The sequence below is a fragment of the Eschscholzia californica genome, unplaced genomic scaffold, assembly GCF_041429995.1.
Source record: "Eschscholzia californica isolate CP2 unplaced genomic scaffold, dmEscCali1.0.p SCAF_5, whole genome shotgun sequence".
In the NCBI taxonomy this organism is placed as follows: Eukaryota; Viridiplantae; Streptophyta; class Magnoliopsida; order Ranunculales; family Papaveraceae; genus Eschscholzia; species Eschscholzia californica.
Window position 1 is genome coordinate 43,654,238 of NW_028238472.1, and position 13,512 is coordinate 43,667,749.

General features: G+C 35.9%; 3 protein-coding genes across 4 annotated transcripts; all 3 read left to right on the top strand.

The window, feature by feature from the left end:
- The first annotated feature begins 2,662 nt into the window (after positions 1–2,662).
- LOC147539478 (uncharacterized) lies at positions 2,663–5,288 on the top strand. Its single transcript, XM_086641144.1, has 2 exons — positions 2,663–4,200; positions 5,025–5,288. The coding sequence occupies exons 1-2, from the start codon at positions 2,859–2,861 to the stop codon at positions 5,087–5,089; spliced, it is 1,407 nt and encodes a 468-aa protein (XP_086497270.1). The 5' UTR covers positions 2,663–2,858; the 3' UTR covers positions 5,090–5,288.
- Positions 5,289–5,846: 558 nt separating this feature from the next.
- LOC147539479 (uncharacterized) lies at positions 5,847–8,358 on the top strand. Its single transcript, XM_086641145.1, has one exon. It carries the CDS (start codon positions 6,205–6,207, stop codon positions 7,294–7,296), a length of 1,092 nt encoding a protein of 363 aa, XP_086497271.1. The 5' UTR covers positions 5,847–6,204; the 3' UTR covers positions 7,297–8,358.
- An 872-nt stretch (positions 8,359–9,230) lies between these two features.
- LOC147539480 (RNA-binding (RRM/RBD/RNP motifs) family protein) lies at positions 9,231–13,404 on the top strand. Of its 2 annotated transcripts, none has more exons than XM_086641147.1 (8): positions 9,231–9,521; positions 9,618–9,715; positions 9,850–9,901; positions 10,627–10,697; positions 11,786–11,876; positions 11,956–12,031; positions 12,317–12,395; positions 12,971–13,404. In XM_086641147.1, exons 1-8 carry the CDS (start codon positions 9,383–9,385, stop codon positions 13,100–13,102), a joined length of 738 nt encoding a protein of 245 aa, XP_086497273.1. In that variant the 5' UTR covers positions 9,231–9,382; the 3' UTR covers positions 13,103–13,404. The 2 variants fall into 2 exon arrangements, 1 of the variants encoding a protein (XP_086497273.1); XR_015225409.1 differs by having other exon boundaries at positions 9,255–9,521; positions 12,317–12,496; positions 12,617–13,404.
- Positions 13,405–13,512: the final 108 nt, after the last annotated feature.

The window sequence follows — 13,512 nt, forward strand, 5'->3', positions numbered from 1 at the left end:
CATGTTAAACCAACCCAAACATACTCGCCCTCCTCATACTCCACGTGTTCCTCGGATGGTTTTAATGCTTAGTCAGTGAAAATAACAAGTTATCAACAAGGAAAATCGGACCACTAGAGATACTTGTAAAAATTAATCTGAATGCTTATTGTCTAAAATTGCTAAGTCATGTGCACTCCTCGGATGTTTTTAATGTCAAAGACTTATTACCATAATTTGGAGATGATTCGGACGAGGACGATTCAAATCCGAGGTCGAATTTTGTCCAACCCGGAGAGGATGATGCAGCTAGCAAAATAACATTAGAATTTTATGCTAAGTGGAGCTGTGACAAGTCAGGGATTGGATGACCTAGAGGAAGATTTTCTATTTTTAGTATTTTTCGAATTCTATATTTTCTTTGTTTTACTGTAGTAGTTTCAGAATATTAGTTGCTTTAGAGAAAATTTCGTAGTTTTAGCAGTTTCGCAGTTTTGGTTATTTTCTTAGGTTTTAGCAGTTTCTAGATTCTAGATATTTTAGCGTTTTAGTTATTTTAGATTTCTATTACTTTAGAGGGATTGAGCCATTGGTCCAAAAAGGGGACCAAAATGAAAATCCCACCCAAAGTTGCCTAAAAATGAAAGGGAGGTCCAATGTGTCAGTTTGGGGGTCAAAATTACGTAAAGGGCCCTTAGAAAATAAAGTATTTACCGTTCATGCCATCGAAAATTACAAAATTGCCATCAAAATTTCTCGGGAAACGATTTTTTTTCTGAAAAATAATCTGACAACCCGTCCATCAGAATGTGTACTGTTCATAAATTTGCGGAACTGCCACCGAAAAATTCCCAGGAAACGAAATTGTTTTCGGGAAATTATTTTATTTACTGGAAATTTTTTTCTGTACTTGACATTTTTGCTGGGCGGGAATTTGAAATTTCGCAAAAAAAATTGAAAATTTGGGCGGGAATTTGAAATTTCGTAAAAAAATTTGAAAATTTGGGCGGGAATTTGAAATTTTGTTTGAAAATTTCAAAACTTCGAAAAAAAGATTTTGTGACCAGGAAATTATTTTATTTACTGGAAATTTTTTTATGTACTAGACACTTTTGCTAGGCGGGAATTTAAAATTTTCAAAAAAATTTGAAAATTTGACGGGGAATTTGAAATTTCGTTTGAAAAATTCGAAAATTTCAAAATTTCGAAAAAAAGATTTCGTTTGAAAATTTCAAAAAAATTTGAAAATTGGAATTTTTTGTGTACGGGAAATTATTTTATTTACCGGGAAGAGATGGTTTGCTGGGCGGGAATTTGAAATTTCGTTTGAAAATTTCAAATTTTCAAAAAATTTTGAAACTTTGAATTTTTCGTGTACTGGTAAATTATTTTATTTACCAGACATTTTTTTTTTCAGGAAAACGTCAGCATGTCCCGTCCAAGGGCAAGACGGGAATAAAAAAAAAAAACTGACATTTGGACCTGCAACTAATTTTTGGGCAAGAGTGGATTTTTTTTGGGTTTACCCCCCAGATTTTGGACTGTTGACTCAAAAATCCATTACTTTAGGGTTTCAAGCCTATAAATAGGCCTTTAATGTTCATTATTAAGGGAGATTAGTTTATTGAATAAAGTTTTGTTTGATTTAATCAATCATAGAGTGGTGATCTCTATACTTTTTATCTCTTGCCTACTACGCGCTGCATCATCCTCTAACTCTTAGAGCCTCCCCTATAACTAATAAAGGCGCCTCACATAACTATTAAAGGCACCCTCAATATTTATTTGAGAAGTTTTAAATTTGTAATTAACTCCATGTTGTAACTAACTTCTGAATGAGCTGTTCAATTTCCCTATTGAACTAAGTGTGAGTTGCAGATTAACCCTTAAACTGATAGGTTATGTTATATTTTTGTTAAAAAAATTTATGTTTGCCCCGATGTCAACTATTTACAACTATTCACAATAACAATGTTATTTTGGTGTGTTATATACAATTCTGACATATTTAAATTATTTATGTGGTTTTGTAAAATTTTCACCCTGACCGAAATATTGTTACGAAACGTTTTCACTTTTCGACTGATCGAAATTCTCATGGAGGGTTTTAAGGGTTTCAACCAGAGCCCTCGTGGTGGATTTTAAGGATATAAAGTAAAATTCTTGCGCGATCTTTTCTTTTGCAGATTGAAACCTCTCCATTTGCTTGAGGTAAGGGAGTTTCATCGAAGGGGACTTTTTTCTTCGTCGAAAAATGAGAATAGAGAGCGAGTTTTCGAGTAGAGAGAGAAATTTGAAAAAAAATAAATTAAGGGTGCAAGCAATGGTAGTTTCTCATACTACTAACCATGTATCTTCCCTTCTTACTTTTCTCTCTCACGATTTACATCAGGTTTATGGGTCGGTTAATATTTCTTCCTTCTTTTTCTCTCTATTTCTTCTCCCTTATCTTCTTTATTAACTTTTTAAAACCGTCGTCTTTATTGTTCATTCAGTTGTCTGTTTTTTTCTATCTCCAAATGTTTTTTTTACGAGTTTTGATTTAAATGTGAATTAGATTAAATGTCGTTTACCGGCGGAAACCGATTATAATACTACTACGCATGATGATGGTAAAGGCACGAGGGAGAAAGGGGGTCTTTTGCAAATAGTAGAAAAAAAGGAGGGAGTGAAAAAAAAAGTCACCTTTCAAAAGAACTCCTTTTTTTTCCCTTTTGGCGGGGATAAATAGCTGGAGTAACTCTTCCGGTTTTCTATTCTCACACAAAATCTTTCAACCTCTCTAAAACCCCTCTCTCTCACTCTCTCTCTCGATACCGATTCAAGCTCCTTCTAAACGCAAAGATTCAATTTCTTGATTATCTTTCACTTCTATAATCATGGATATACTAACTTCCATTAAAGAAGATGAATTACAATCAGAAATCAAAGAAAATGTTAATGATTCTGTCTCTTATAGATTAGAAAATGCCGTCAAGATCAGTTCAAATACCTCATTTGAATGTGAACTAAGCGAGAAAATTACTCAATTTGATGATTCATCTATTCACCAAATGGTGGATTTCATCTGTTCTTCCACCGAAATCAAAGAAAATGGCGTCAAGATTAGTACAAATACCTCAATTGAATGTGAACAAGGTGGTAGAATCACTCTACTTGGTGATTCAATTGTTCAAGAAATGGTGGATTATGCTGGTTCTTCCATCAAAGAAGATGAATTGAAGCAAGAACTCACTGGAAAAGGTAAGATTCCTCCTTTCTCTTCTGATTCAGAAAATGGGTTCAAGACGAATTTCGATATCACTGGAACCCATGACTCAAATCTTCAAGAAAAGCAAGAAATTTTCCCCTTAAACATCACAGAGGCACAAAATGATGTGCAATCTGCAATTTCTCATGATAATTTTGTAATCTTGAAAGGTTTGAAAGGGAATTTTACTGATGATAATTTTGTTGTGGTAGAAATACAAGAAGATTTAGAAAAAGGTCATAAATTGATTTCTCAGTCTCATAATCTCATTGAGATGAGTAGTAATGGATTAAGAAGATCAGAAGATAATTGGGATCGTTTCGTTAATGTCAACAATGTTAATCAAAAGATAGGAGGGAAGAAAGATTGGGATAAGTGGGTAGTTCAAAATGGTGATAAAAAGTTAGAGATATTAGAAATTCAAGGAAAGGGCAATGGAAAGATGAAAGTTTCTTCAAGTAACAATCGAAAGCCGCCGGCAAATCATTCAGCTGGTGTTAGTACAAATGTGATGAACAATTTCAGAACTGTACCAAGAATTGGAAATGGGTATCAAAGGAAAGAAATTTATGAAAAGAGGGTTAGGAGTTATTACTCTGAGAACATAAAACAAGACTTTAACAGAAAGAAGGAGAACTTCTCGAAGAGGAATTGGAATGGAATTATAAAAGAGAAGCCGAGTTTGTTGATGGTTTTGGCTGAAGCTAGAAATGCCTGTCCAAAGAAGGTTGATGGATACAAGAGACGTTATTCGAGGAATGAGTTGGAAGCTTTGAGGTTTGTTAACTGTGATGAACAGCGACAGATATGGAAAGAGATATACACTGGGTTAGGTCCTGTTGTGGCAAGAGAGCTCTATTTTGCAGCAGAGTCTTCGAATCAGCTAAGGAATGGCAGGAACGGGTCGAATATCAGGAACAATGATCAAAACCAACAAGCCGGGAAGCAAAAAGTGAATGCTCCAATTCTGGGTACGTGTAATTTCTTGTTAATGTACTTCTTACATGTCTAATTTCCTTATCGGGCAAGTCTACTGATTGATTATTGCAAATGAATGTGACTTTTGCCATCTGATTTTAGTTGTATCTTTGTCTAACTTTCTTAATGCACGCTTCGGCAGGTTATATTGTCTGGTTTTATGAAACATTTTGCTTAATAGATGACCTTCTCATATTATTAGACACTTAGAATGTGTATGGCGTATCCTTTAAAGGTAGTTCTTTTTCTAGGTTGGCTACCAGATAGCAGAGAACAATCGACTGAGATACGATGTATCAATGCCTTGTAACGACTAACATAGATCGTAGTCGAACTCTCAAAGAAAAAGTAGTAAAGGAAACTCGTAGTCGTCTAGGACTATTGCCAATGTGTCCTCACATTGGCGGGTCCTATTCCTATCCGGGTTTCTCTTGTTAGGCACCTGAAAAGGGTCGGACTCTCAACTCCCAACACGTTGCTGCGTCTGATTGGTACACCCCAAAGACCTCATAAAATCTGCTAAGGAAATTGCTAGGCATACATATTAGCTGCTTTGGTTAATGGTGGAGAATATTATCCACTTTTTCTTGAAATATCCTCCCAACAAAAGTCTACACTAAGGTAGTCTGAATGGAAGATTTGGGCTGATTTTAGGTCCATTTAAGTCAGACAGCTCAGATTCAGACGATGAGAAATAGAAGAATTCCACCGAAGATCTATTTTTCCTAGCTTCTCGCACTTTAAATTTGTTTGTTCATATTTGATCTGTTAATCTAACTAATAGATGGGTGCTTTTATTTTTATTTTACTGTTACAGCTCTGCCTGGTGCACCAAAAGGAAGAGGAACTCACCTGCCAATTGTTGAAGTAAAGAGTTGCTGATACAACTTCATACAGTCCATGACATGATATATACTTGATTTCTACTTGGCTAGTTTGACCTTATTACTTCTTGTAAACAAAGTACCTACATGATAAGTGTACAATATAAACAAGCTAATTAGTTAGTACATGTTAATGAAGTCAATGTTCCTACAAATACTTCAATTTGAATGAAATAAGATTGCTTTTTAGTCTTTAAGATGTTGCTTTATTAAAGAGGAGTTTGAAATGGATCTCACAAGGTGTCCAAAATGTTTTGCCTTTATGATTTACAGATGAGTATTTCACATTTATATTGTACCTTTTAGGTTGAATATTTAAGAGAAGTGTGTTTGGGTGGGGGGAGAATAGAAGACGATCTAGATTTTGTGAAACTTAGTATTAGGAATGAACCTTTCTCTCTATATGTACCTCGACATGGAAGAAGGGGAGAGAAAGATGAGGAGGAAAGTGAGGAAGGGAGTAAGACAAGAGGGTCATGCTTGAAAGTTAAAATGTGTTTCTACGGAGAAAGAAATATTATCTTCGTAGTTTGTGGTGATCACCTTCTTTGGTATTTGACGGACTTAATCTGACTAAAAAGTTTCTTTTTCTTTACTCTTTTTCAAAGAAGAAAGTGAAAATAACAAAAAGAAAAACAATTGAAAGAAGTTGGACTACCGTTAAAGAAGATGAAAGAAATATGAGTGAGAACCTAAAGAGGAGGGATAGAAGTATAGAACAAATATAGAGAAGACCAAAACCGCATTTTGAGAAAATAGTGAATCAAAACGGAAGTTGGTCATAAAATATGGACTGAATAGGAATTAGCCCAAACATAATTCCCTGTCCGTTCTTTTCTGTTCAAAGAACAACACTGTCATGTCGAACAAAAACCCTAATAAGAAAAGCTTGAAACAGAAATAATCAGACTTCCAATTAGGGTTTCATCTTGATCGATCCACCGACAGTCTTGCAATCAGGTAACTGACTCCTTTCTCGCTAACTCTTGCTAATCGTCAAATTACCTGAAGATCAACCTTTTTCTTGGGTACGGGAAATCCGCAATTGAATATGTGATCAAATTGGTATTTTGATTTTGATAAACATATGAATTTCGTAATGTTCTTGAGATCATGAGTATTCTACTTATTTCGTTTCTACAAAATTTATGGCCTTTCTCTCGTCAACTTGATGATATAAAACTTTCTGATAGATTGGTTAGTAAGCTTTCAATTCCTGATCGAACTAAACAATTCGTTTTTGCTATTCAAAACCCTAAATCTCAATCTATTATTTACGTATTAGCAACTCAGAATTTATCAAAGCAATCGGCTTTAGATGCAGAATTACTGATTAAAGAAGTTCGACCTGAAGCTGTCATAGCTCAGGTTGCTTCTTCAGTTCTAATTGATGTTCAAGAAGAGGAAAAGAATAACCCTAGGAGTAATGATATTGCTAATAATCAGGATAATTGTGTACCCACATCAACATTTGGAGTGATTAAAGAGAGTTTCATCAATAAATTTGATAAAGATAAGTATGAGTATTTGGCTGGGAATGAGGTTTTGAAAGGGATTTTCGGGATCGGATTTTATGGACATTTCTTGGATGCAAGAAATGCGGCAAAAGATGTTGGTTCTTCCATTTTGTTGCTTAATGACAACGAGCAATCCGATTATGTTCCACCGTTATTATTTAGTTTGTTTACAGGTTTCATGGGTAAAGAAAAGAGCGAGAATTTGGGTTTTGGTTCAAGCAATTTGGTTCCTCAATCAAGTGGTTATCTTCCTTCACCGAGTTTGAAGCGATTATGCTTAACAAATGATCTTCATTTGCAGACGATTAGATCAGTTGTTTCTCAGTCAATTAGTAGATTAAGTTCTCTTTCTGGTTCAGATGCTGGTTTGGGAGTTCCTCAACTGGATTGTGATTATCAAGCACCGTCTTATGCTCAGATTGTTTATCCATTACTTTCTGATTTACATGATATGTTTGCAACTATTCCATCTATTGGGAATGCTATGGCTAATGCACAAACGATGCTTTATAAGGTGGATAAAGGAGAAACTGTAGAAACCCAACTTCTATCAGAAGTTCGTGCCTTTCGAGTTGCTTTAGAGGGGATGAGACTTGGATTAAACCAGGTTGCGAGATGCCCATCGAACAAATTGGATAAAGAAATCTCTTTGAAATCTGAGTTTTCTGAGCTCTCGACAGAGGATTAATCTCATGCTCTCTTTGCTAAAGCACTCCAAAGCCAGGCACACAAGTTCAAATCCATAGTTGCAGTAGTTGATGCTAGTAGCTTAGCAGGTCTGAGGAAACATTGGAACACCTCTTTACCTCCAGAGATTGAAGATTTAATTGACAAGTTCTTAATAGAATATGAAGAAAAATTGGTACCGGAAACTTCCGACAGAAAGGGTTTATTGTCCAACAAACCAGTAGTAGCAGTTGGTGCAGGAGCAACAGCCATTTTAGGAGCTTCATCTCTCTCTAAACTCGGACCTGCCTCAACATTTATGAAGTTGGCTTCTATCAAAGTTCCTGCTTCATTAAAGCTCGCCTTGATCCAAAATCAGAAAGCTATGGCAATGGCTATGGGTAAAACCTTTGGTCTCTCTGGAACCAAAACCACTACCATAATGAAGGCAACATCTTCTGCAGGTAAAATCCGTACTGTCGCACATACTGTTATAGCATCTGCTGAAAGAACCAGTTTTTCGACAATGAGAACAGCTTTTTACGAAATAATGAGAAAACGACACGTCAGGCCCGTTGGGTTTCTGCCGTGGGCCACATTCGGGTGTAGCGTGGCAACATGTACAGGCCTGCTAGTTTACGGCGATGGGATTGAGTGTGCTGCGGAATCTGTTCCTGTCGCACCCAGAATTGCGTGTTTAGGCCGTGGGCTTCAAAGTTTACGCCAGGCATCTCAGGCAGTTGCAGATAGCTCGAACATACAAGAAGCAATGGAGTCTCTGATGTATAGTTGGAAGAAAGCAAAAGGTCGATAGAGTAAGATTCCAACTTCTTCATGTATATAACTGAATTCATTTTACGGTCATGCTCGTTAAATAATGAAATGCTTGGTTTAGTAATTTTGTAATTGTACATTTGAATATTGGATATAGTGAAAGATTGGTAGCATAGTTAAAAAGTTGGTTGTATGTAAACTTGGTGATCTTGTTCAGAAGAGAAAAGAATAAGCATCATTGTGAAGAAGAAAATGGTATTGAATCTATTGAAAGGAAGCTTTTTAAGCTTTTTTAAGGTTGAATTGAAAATGAGTTTTTGTTTATCGAGGTGAACTTATTGAGCACGAAATGGTAGCGGGGTCTAAGCTATCAAGTTCTACAAACGCTTTTCCGATCCCTGTTATTTTCTTCTTTTTCATCTTAATCTTTCTTTTTTTATCTGTTGTTGTTATTGTTAGCCATTCCTTTAGGATGTTCTTTGAGTAATTAGACTTTCATAAAGGCTATCAAAACTGCTTTTAAGGCAATGATTCTAGTTTTGCCTTACTTGGTATTACCTCATATTATATGAATATAAGAGTGAAGTATTAATCATACTTCCAAGATGACAAGATCCAACACTTAGATCTTAGGCCTTCTAGTTAGATTTTGGAGGGTCCAAAACCCCTGATTTTAGGGGTATAAATTTGTAGGGCTGTTTATCTAGAGAAAGCATACCTATGGGGAAAGCTTGAGAGCTTTATGGGTTGACTCAAAAGATTAATTTTTACAAATGTTAGGAAAAAACAAGGATGCGTTTTTCTACACGATTTCATTTTTTTCTTGGTACACAGTTGGAGAATTTAAGATTGCTATGGAACACCAAACACAAAAAAGTTTCCAAAAAGTAACCCCCGAAAAAAAAAACTAAAAAAAAGGGGCAAACTGAGGGATTCATCCTTGATCAAAGTAATTCCAACTCTGACAGACATCTACAAGAATAGATCGGGTCGGGGTATCTGAGCCCTCTCAGTTGTTTATAGGGAAAAAATGTATGGAAAAAGGAGAAAAAGAAAGAGAGTATTTAGGGAAAAAATAAAGGGAAAATTAGGAAAAAAAATAAAGGTGAAATTTGTAGGCCAAATTAGTGAGTTGGTCAAATATGAGGGGCTATTTGAGAATTATTCCTAATCTTCTCATATGCCCCAAATTGTATCCGGTTAGCAGGAACCCCTCTCCACCAACATTGGTAGAAGCTCGGGGTGGAGGCTGACATTTTCGCTCTTCTGCTGCTGTTCTTGATTGAGAGAGAGAGAGAGTTTAGAGAGAGAGAGAGAGAGTTTAGAGAGAGGAGATGAGTAATAATAATATAAACTCAGTGTTCTATGCAGAAAGATATCATCCGATTCAAGCTGGAAGTATCGACGGCACTGATATTCTTCCTCACGATAACGCTGTTTACAGAGCTCTTCTTTGTTCTTCTGCTGGCCTCTGTACTCTCTCTCTCTCTCTCTCTCTCTAAATATCAATTTCTTCTTCTTCACGTCTTCTCTCTCTCTGTCTCTCTAAAGATTTCTTCTTTTTTGCAGATGACCCATTTGGAGATCCGAAGGTTTCCGGTGACCCATATTGTAGTTTGTTCGTTGGTCATCTTTCCCATCTCACCACTGAAGATTCTCTCCTAAAGGTTAGTTTCTTTTTCCCTTTCTTTTTTTTAGTGAAATTCACATTACTACTTGTTTTTCTAGCTCTGAATTTATTATAATGGAGTTCCTTTTCAAAATTCAATTAATCATTGGGGTTAATTTGATTAATTTTTAGGCTATGAGTAGGTATGGACGAGTTAAGAACTTGCGATTAGTTCGTCACATTGGTAAGTCATAACTAAGCTCCTCCTCCCTTTAACGCCCATTTGTTAATTCATCAATTTTGGATTATGTTAGGAAATATGATGTGTATGTTCTTCCAATTTATGTTAGTAATTGTATTTATTTTCATTCGGTGCATGATTCGAATTCAAATTTCGAACATTCTTAGCTGATGAATTCCACGAATGTGTTATAAGATTGGTTATGTTTCGATAAAAAAGGTGGGTGTGGGTGTGGGTGGGTGGGGAGGGGGGGCTGAGAACCGTAAAGAACTAAAAAATTTGATACTAGTTCATGTAAAAGAAACAACAAAAGTTCCTGATTCATCCTTTATGGTCCATGCATTATTCTATTGATGCCTTGTTGCAAATGGTGGCAACCACAATCTCCATCGAAATGTCATAACCTTTACGTTGGGGTTGGAAACGGGTATTTCAGGTCCCAAGTCAGGCGTTCTGGCTTCAAATTTTTTAGGAACCTAGGGTTCTCGGGTGGGCCGGGTGTTCTGGATTGGGTATCAGGCTAAATTTGTTTGCCTAGCTATACTTATGCCAATAAGTTGAAGTTGCATTTTATGTAGAACTGTTGTTGAAAAGAACATGTAAGAAGAATTTCATTGCCGGTGTTTTTTAGCTGTAACTATCAAATATTTCATCTTTGAGAGTTGTTTACTTGTTTATGAAGATTGGAAGTTCAAATTTCTAACTAAAATTCTGGTCTCAATTGACAGTCACTGGCGCATCCTGTGGTTATGCATTTGTTGAGTACGAAAATGAGAGAGATATGCGACGTGCATACGAGGTGCTTTCTTCAATACCCTAGTTGTGATTATTGAATATTTATAGAGCTTACTTTTCAAAACTAATATATCCAAAGAGCTAAAGATAGTAATACAGCTCTTGGCAGGAAATGGCTCAGTTCATAAGATATATGAGAAATGAGATACTTCGTACTAATTTGGCACTTTGACCTCTAACATTTGTTTCTAGGTGCATCTAAGATTAGGTTTGAATGAGTCATCCAAGATACAGAACGATATTATGTGAAATCAGGCCAAATTAGTGGATTTTTATTAGAATATGCACTTCTAAGCAAGGAATGAAACTTCCCGAAATTTCACCGAAATTTCGCGAAACGTTTCCTAAAATGAGATTAGGTGCACGAAATAACACTTACAACTATTTCCTGCATAGTTTCCACCGACATGATCGAAATTTCCACCGAAGTTGTGGGAAATATCGAAATTTCCACCGACATGATGGAAATTTCGACCGACATAGTAGAAGTCTAGCACAAAAACCGTAGAAACTTATACTAGAAACATATCCATTTCTTCGTCTTTTTCATCTTCATTTCTCTTAGATCTTTCTTGATTTTTATGTTTTGTTTTTCATGGTTTTTAAATCTATTTGAATGATTTACGCCTTGACTTAACTGCCTAAATTGATTTTATCTTAGTAACACCTCTAATATAACTGTGTAATTAACGATACCTTCTCAAACTAACATAGTTTGTTAATTATTATCAGTAAGAATGTTATCTTTTGGGTGTTATAGCCAAAAAATTATTCAATTTACCCCCGGAAGTAACTGTGTAATTGTTAATACTCCCTCAAACTAATAGATAATGTTAAACATCATTTTTATGCTTCATTATGGTTTAATAATCTTGTTATACATAACTGCATCATATTTCTATCATTTCTGTAGATTTGTAAGATTTCCACACTGACCGAAACATTTCTACGAAACGTTTCCACTTTTGGACCGACCGAAATTTCCACCGAAACCGAAATTTCATTCCTTGCTTCTAAGATTATGTAATATCGAGTTACCGTAAAAATGGGTGAAGACAATACTTGATATATATTGTATTCTTTTATATGCAGGAAGCTCATCATTCTAGGGTAGATGATTGTGAAATTATAGTGGATTACAATCGGCAGCAGTTGATGCCAGGGTGGATCCCACGAAGGTTAGGTGAGTTAGTAGATCTCCCTTGAGACATCGGTGAAGTTCTTTATATAGATACTTGTGATTTTCTTTTTCGGTTCCATAGGAGGAGGACTTGGTGGTAAGAAGGAATCTGGTCAGCTTCGTTTTGGAGGGAGAGAAAGACCTTTTCGAGCTCCATTGTATGAATCTTTCGTTCTTAGTTTTAATTACTTTATGCCTTTGTTAATTCAAGTCCAATTTGGTTCTGCAATCACTGCCACATTATACGCAAAAAAAGTTAACAAACAAAATCTCGCATACACTCATTATTGTGCTTTACCGAACAGCAAAAAATTCCAAAAAAGGAATACCATGTAATATGGTCATGAAAGCTCCTTGTAGTCAAGGAGACTATTCTTGAGTGAGAAAAAAGTTTTCTACTTTCTGTCGTATCATTTATTCCATAATCTCTTCTATGCAACCAGGCGACCAATTCCGTTCGATGACTTGAAAAGGCTTGGTATCCCGCCTCCTCCAGAAGGACGATACATGACCCGCTTCCAGGTATCATTCTTCTCTTAGCATTAGGAACCTACCAACTGTTAATATCTGCAAGTAGGAGCATCAACAACGTGCGGTTTATTGAGGAGGAACTGATTTTCCTGGTTCATGCTCCACATAATTCAGTAAATAGATATGAACTAGTGGTTTATAACTGGGTTCTTGTCTTCTTGATGATAGTTGCTCTCGGACGATGTCAAACAAAACTTCATATGACACCCCAGTTGCAAATTTTATTTTATGATGTTGTTATCAGTTATTAATTATTTCAATACTTGCATGATTTTGTTATAATAACTGAGCTAAAATAAAAACCTGAGAAAATCAACCATATAGATAATTGATTATTGAGTTTTCAATTGAATAACGGATCTGGATAGTAATGAACAATCGGCGCTAGGTTCTATTTGAGGTAGTTCAATAAGTGAACCAGAACTCGTCCATCGACACTTATTTCCGAATACATCTGCTAGATTGGGTGTTATGGACCTGGTGAACCGTGAACTATGTTGGCTCCATCGAAACTTCCATCTGATGCTAAACTTATCAGGTTGCTATCTAATTCTATTTATTTGTAGGTCCCATCACCACCTAGAAGACGAAGGAGCTCAGTGGACAGGGAGGAAGAAGACTCACACTCTCACAAGCGTCACAAACATAGTAAACATTCACATCGATCCAAAAGGAGGAGGTCTACCAGTAGAGACTGAACTGAGACCCATTCGTCTCTCTTATACTTAAACCAAGAAAATGAACGACATTTTAGCATCTAACTTAAAACCAAAGTAAGTCAGTTCTCTTGTATAAGTGTTGATTGGAAAATAGAAATTTGTTCATTTGGGAACTCTGGATGGTATTTCTTTTTGTATTGGATGAACAAATCTGTGGGGAATAGGGAGGATTTTTAGATGGTGTTTTTTGTCAAACTTGGATCCAAGATCTGGTTCAAGATGACTCAGATGAGAATGGAACCGCATTCAAATTTCAAGACATTTGTTTCTATTCTTCTCAATGACTAACTTGAGCTGATTTTCCATGTCAATTTGAATCAAACACTGAAATAAATGGAACTCTATAAAAGAATTCGGTGAGCTCTGAGCCCCAGCTATCTCCCAAGTAA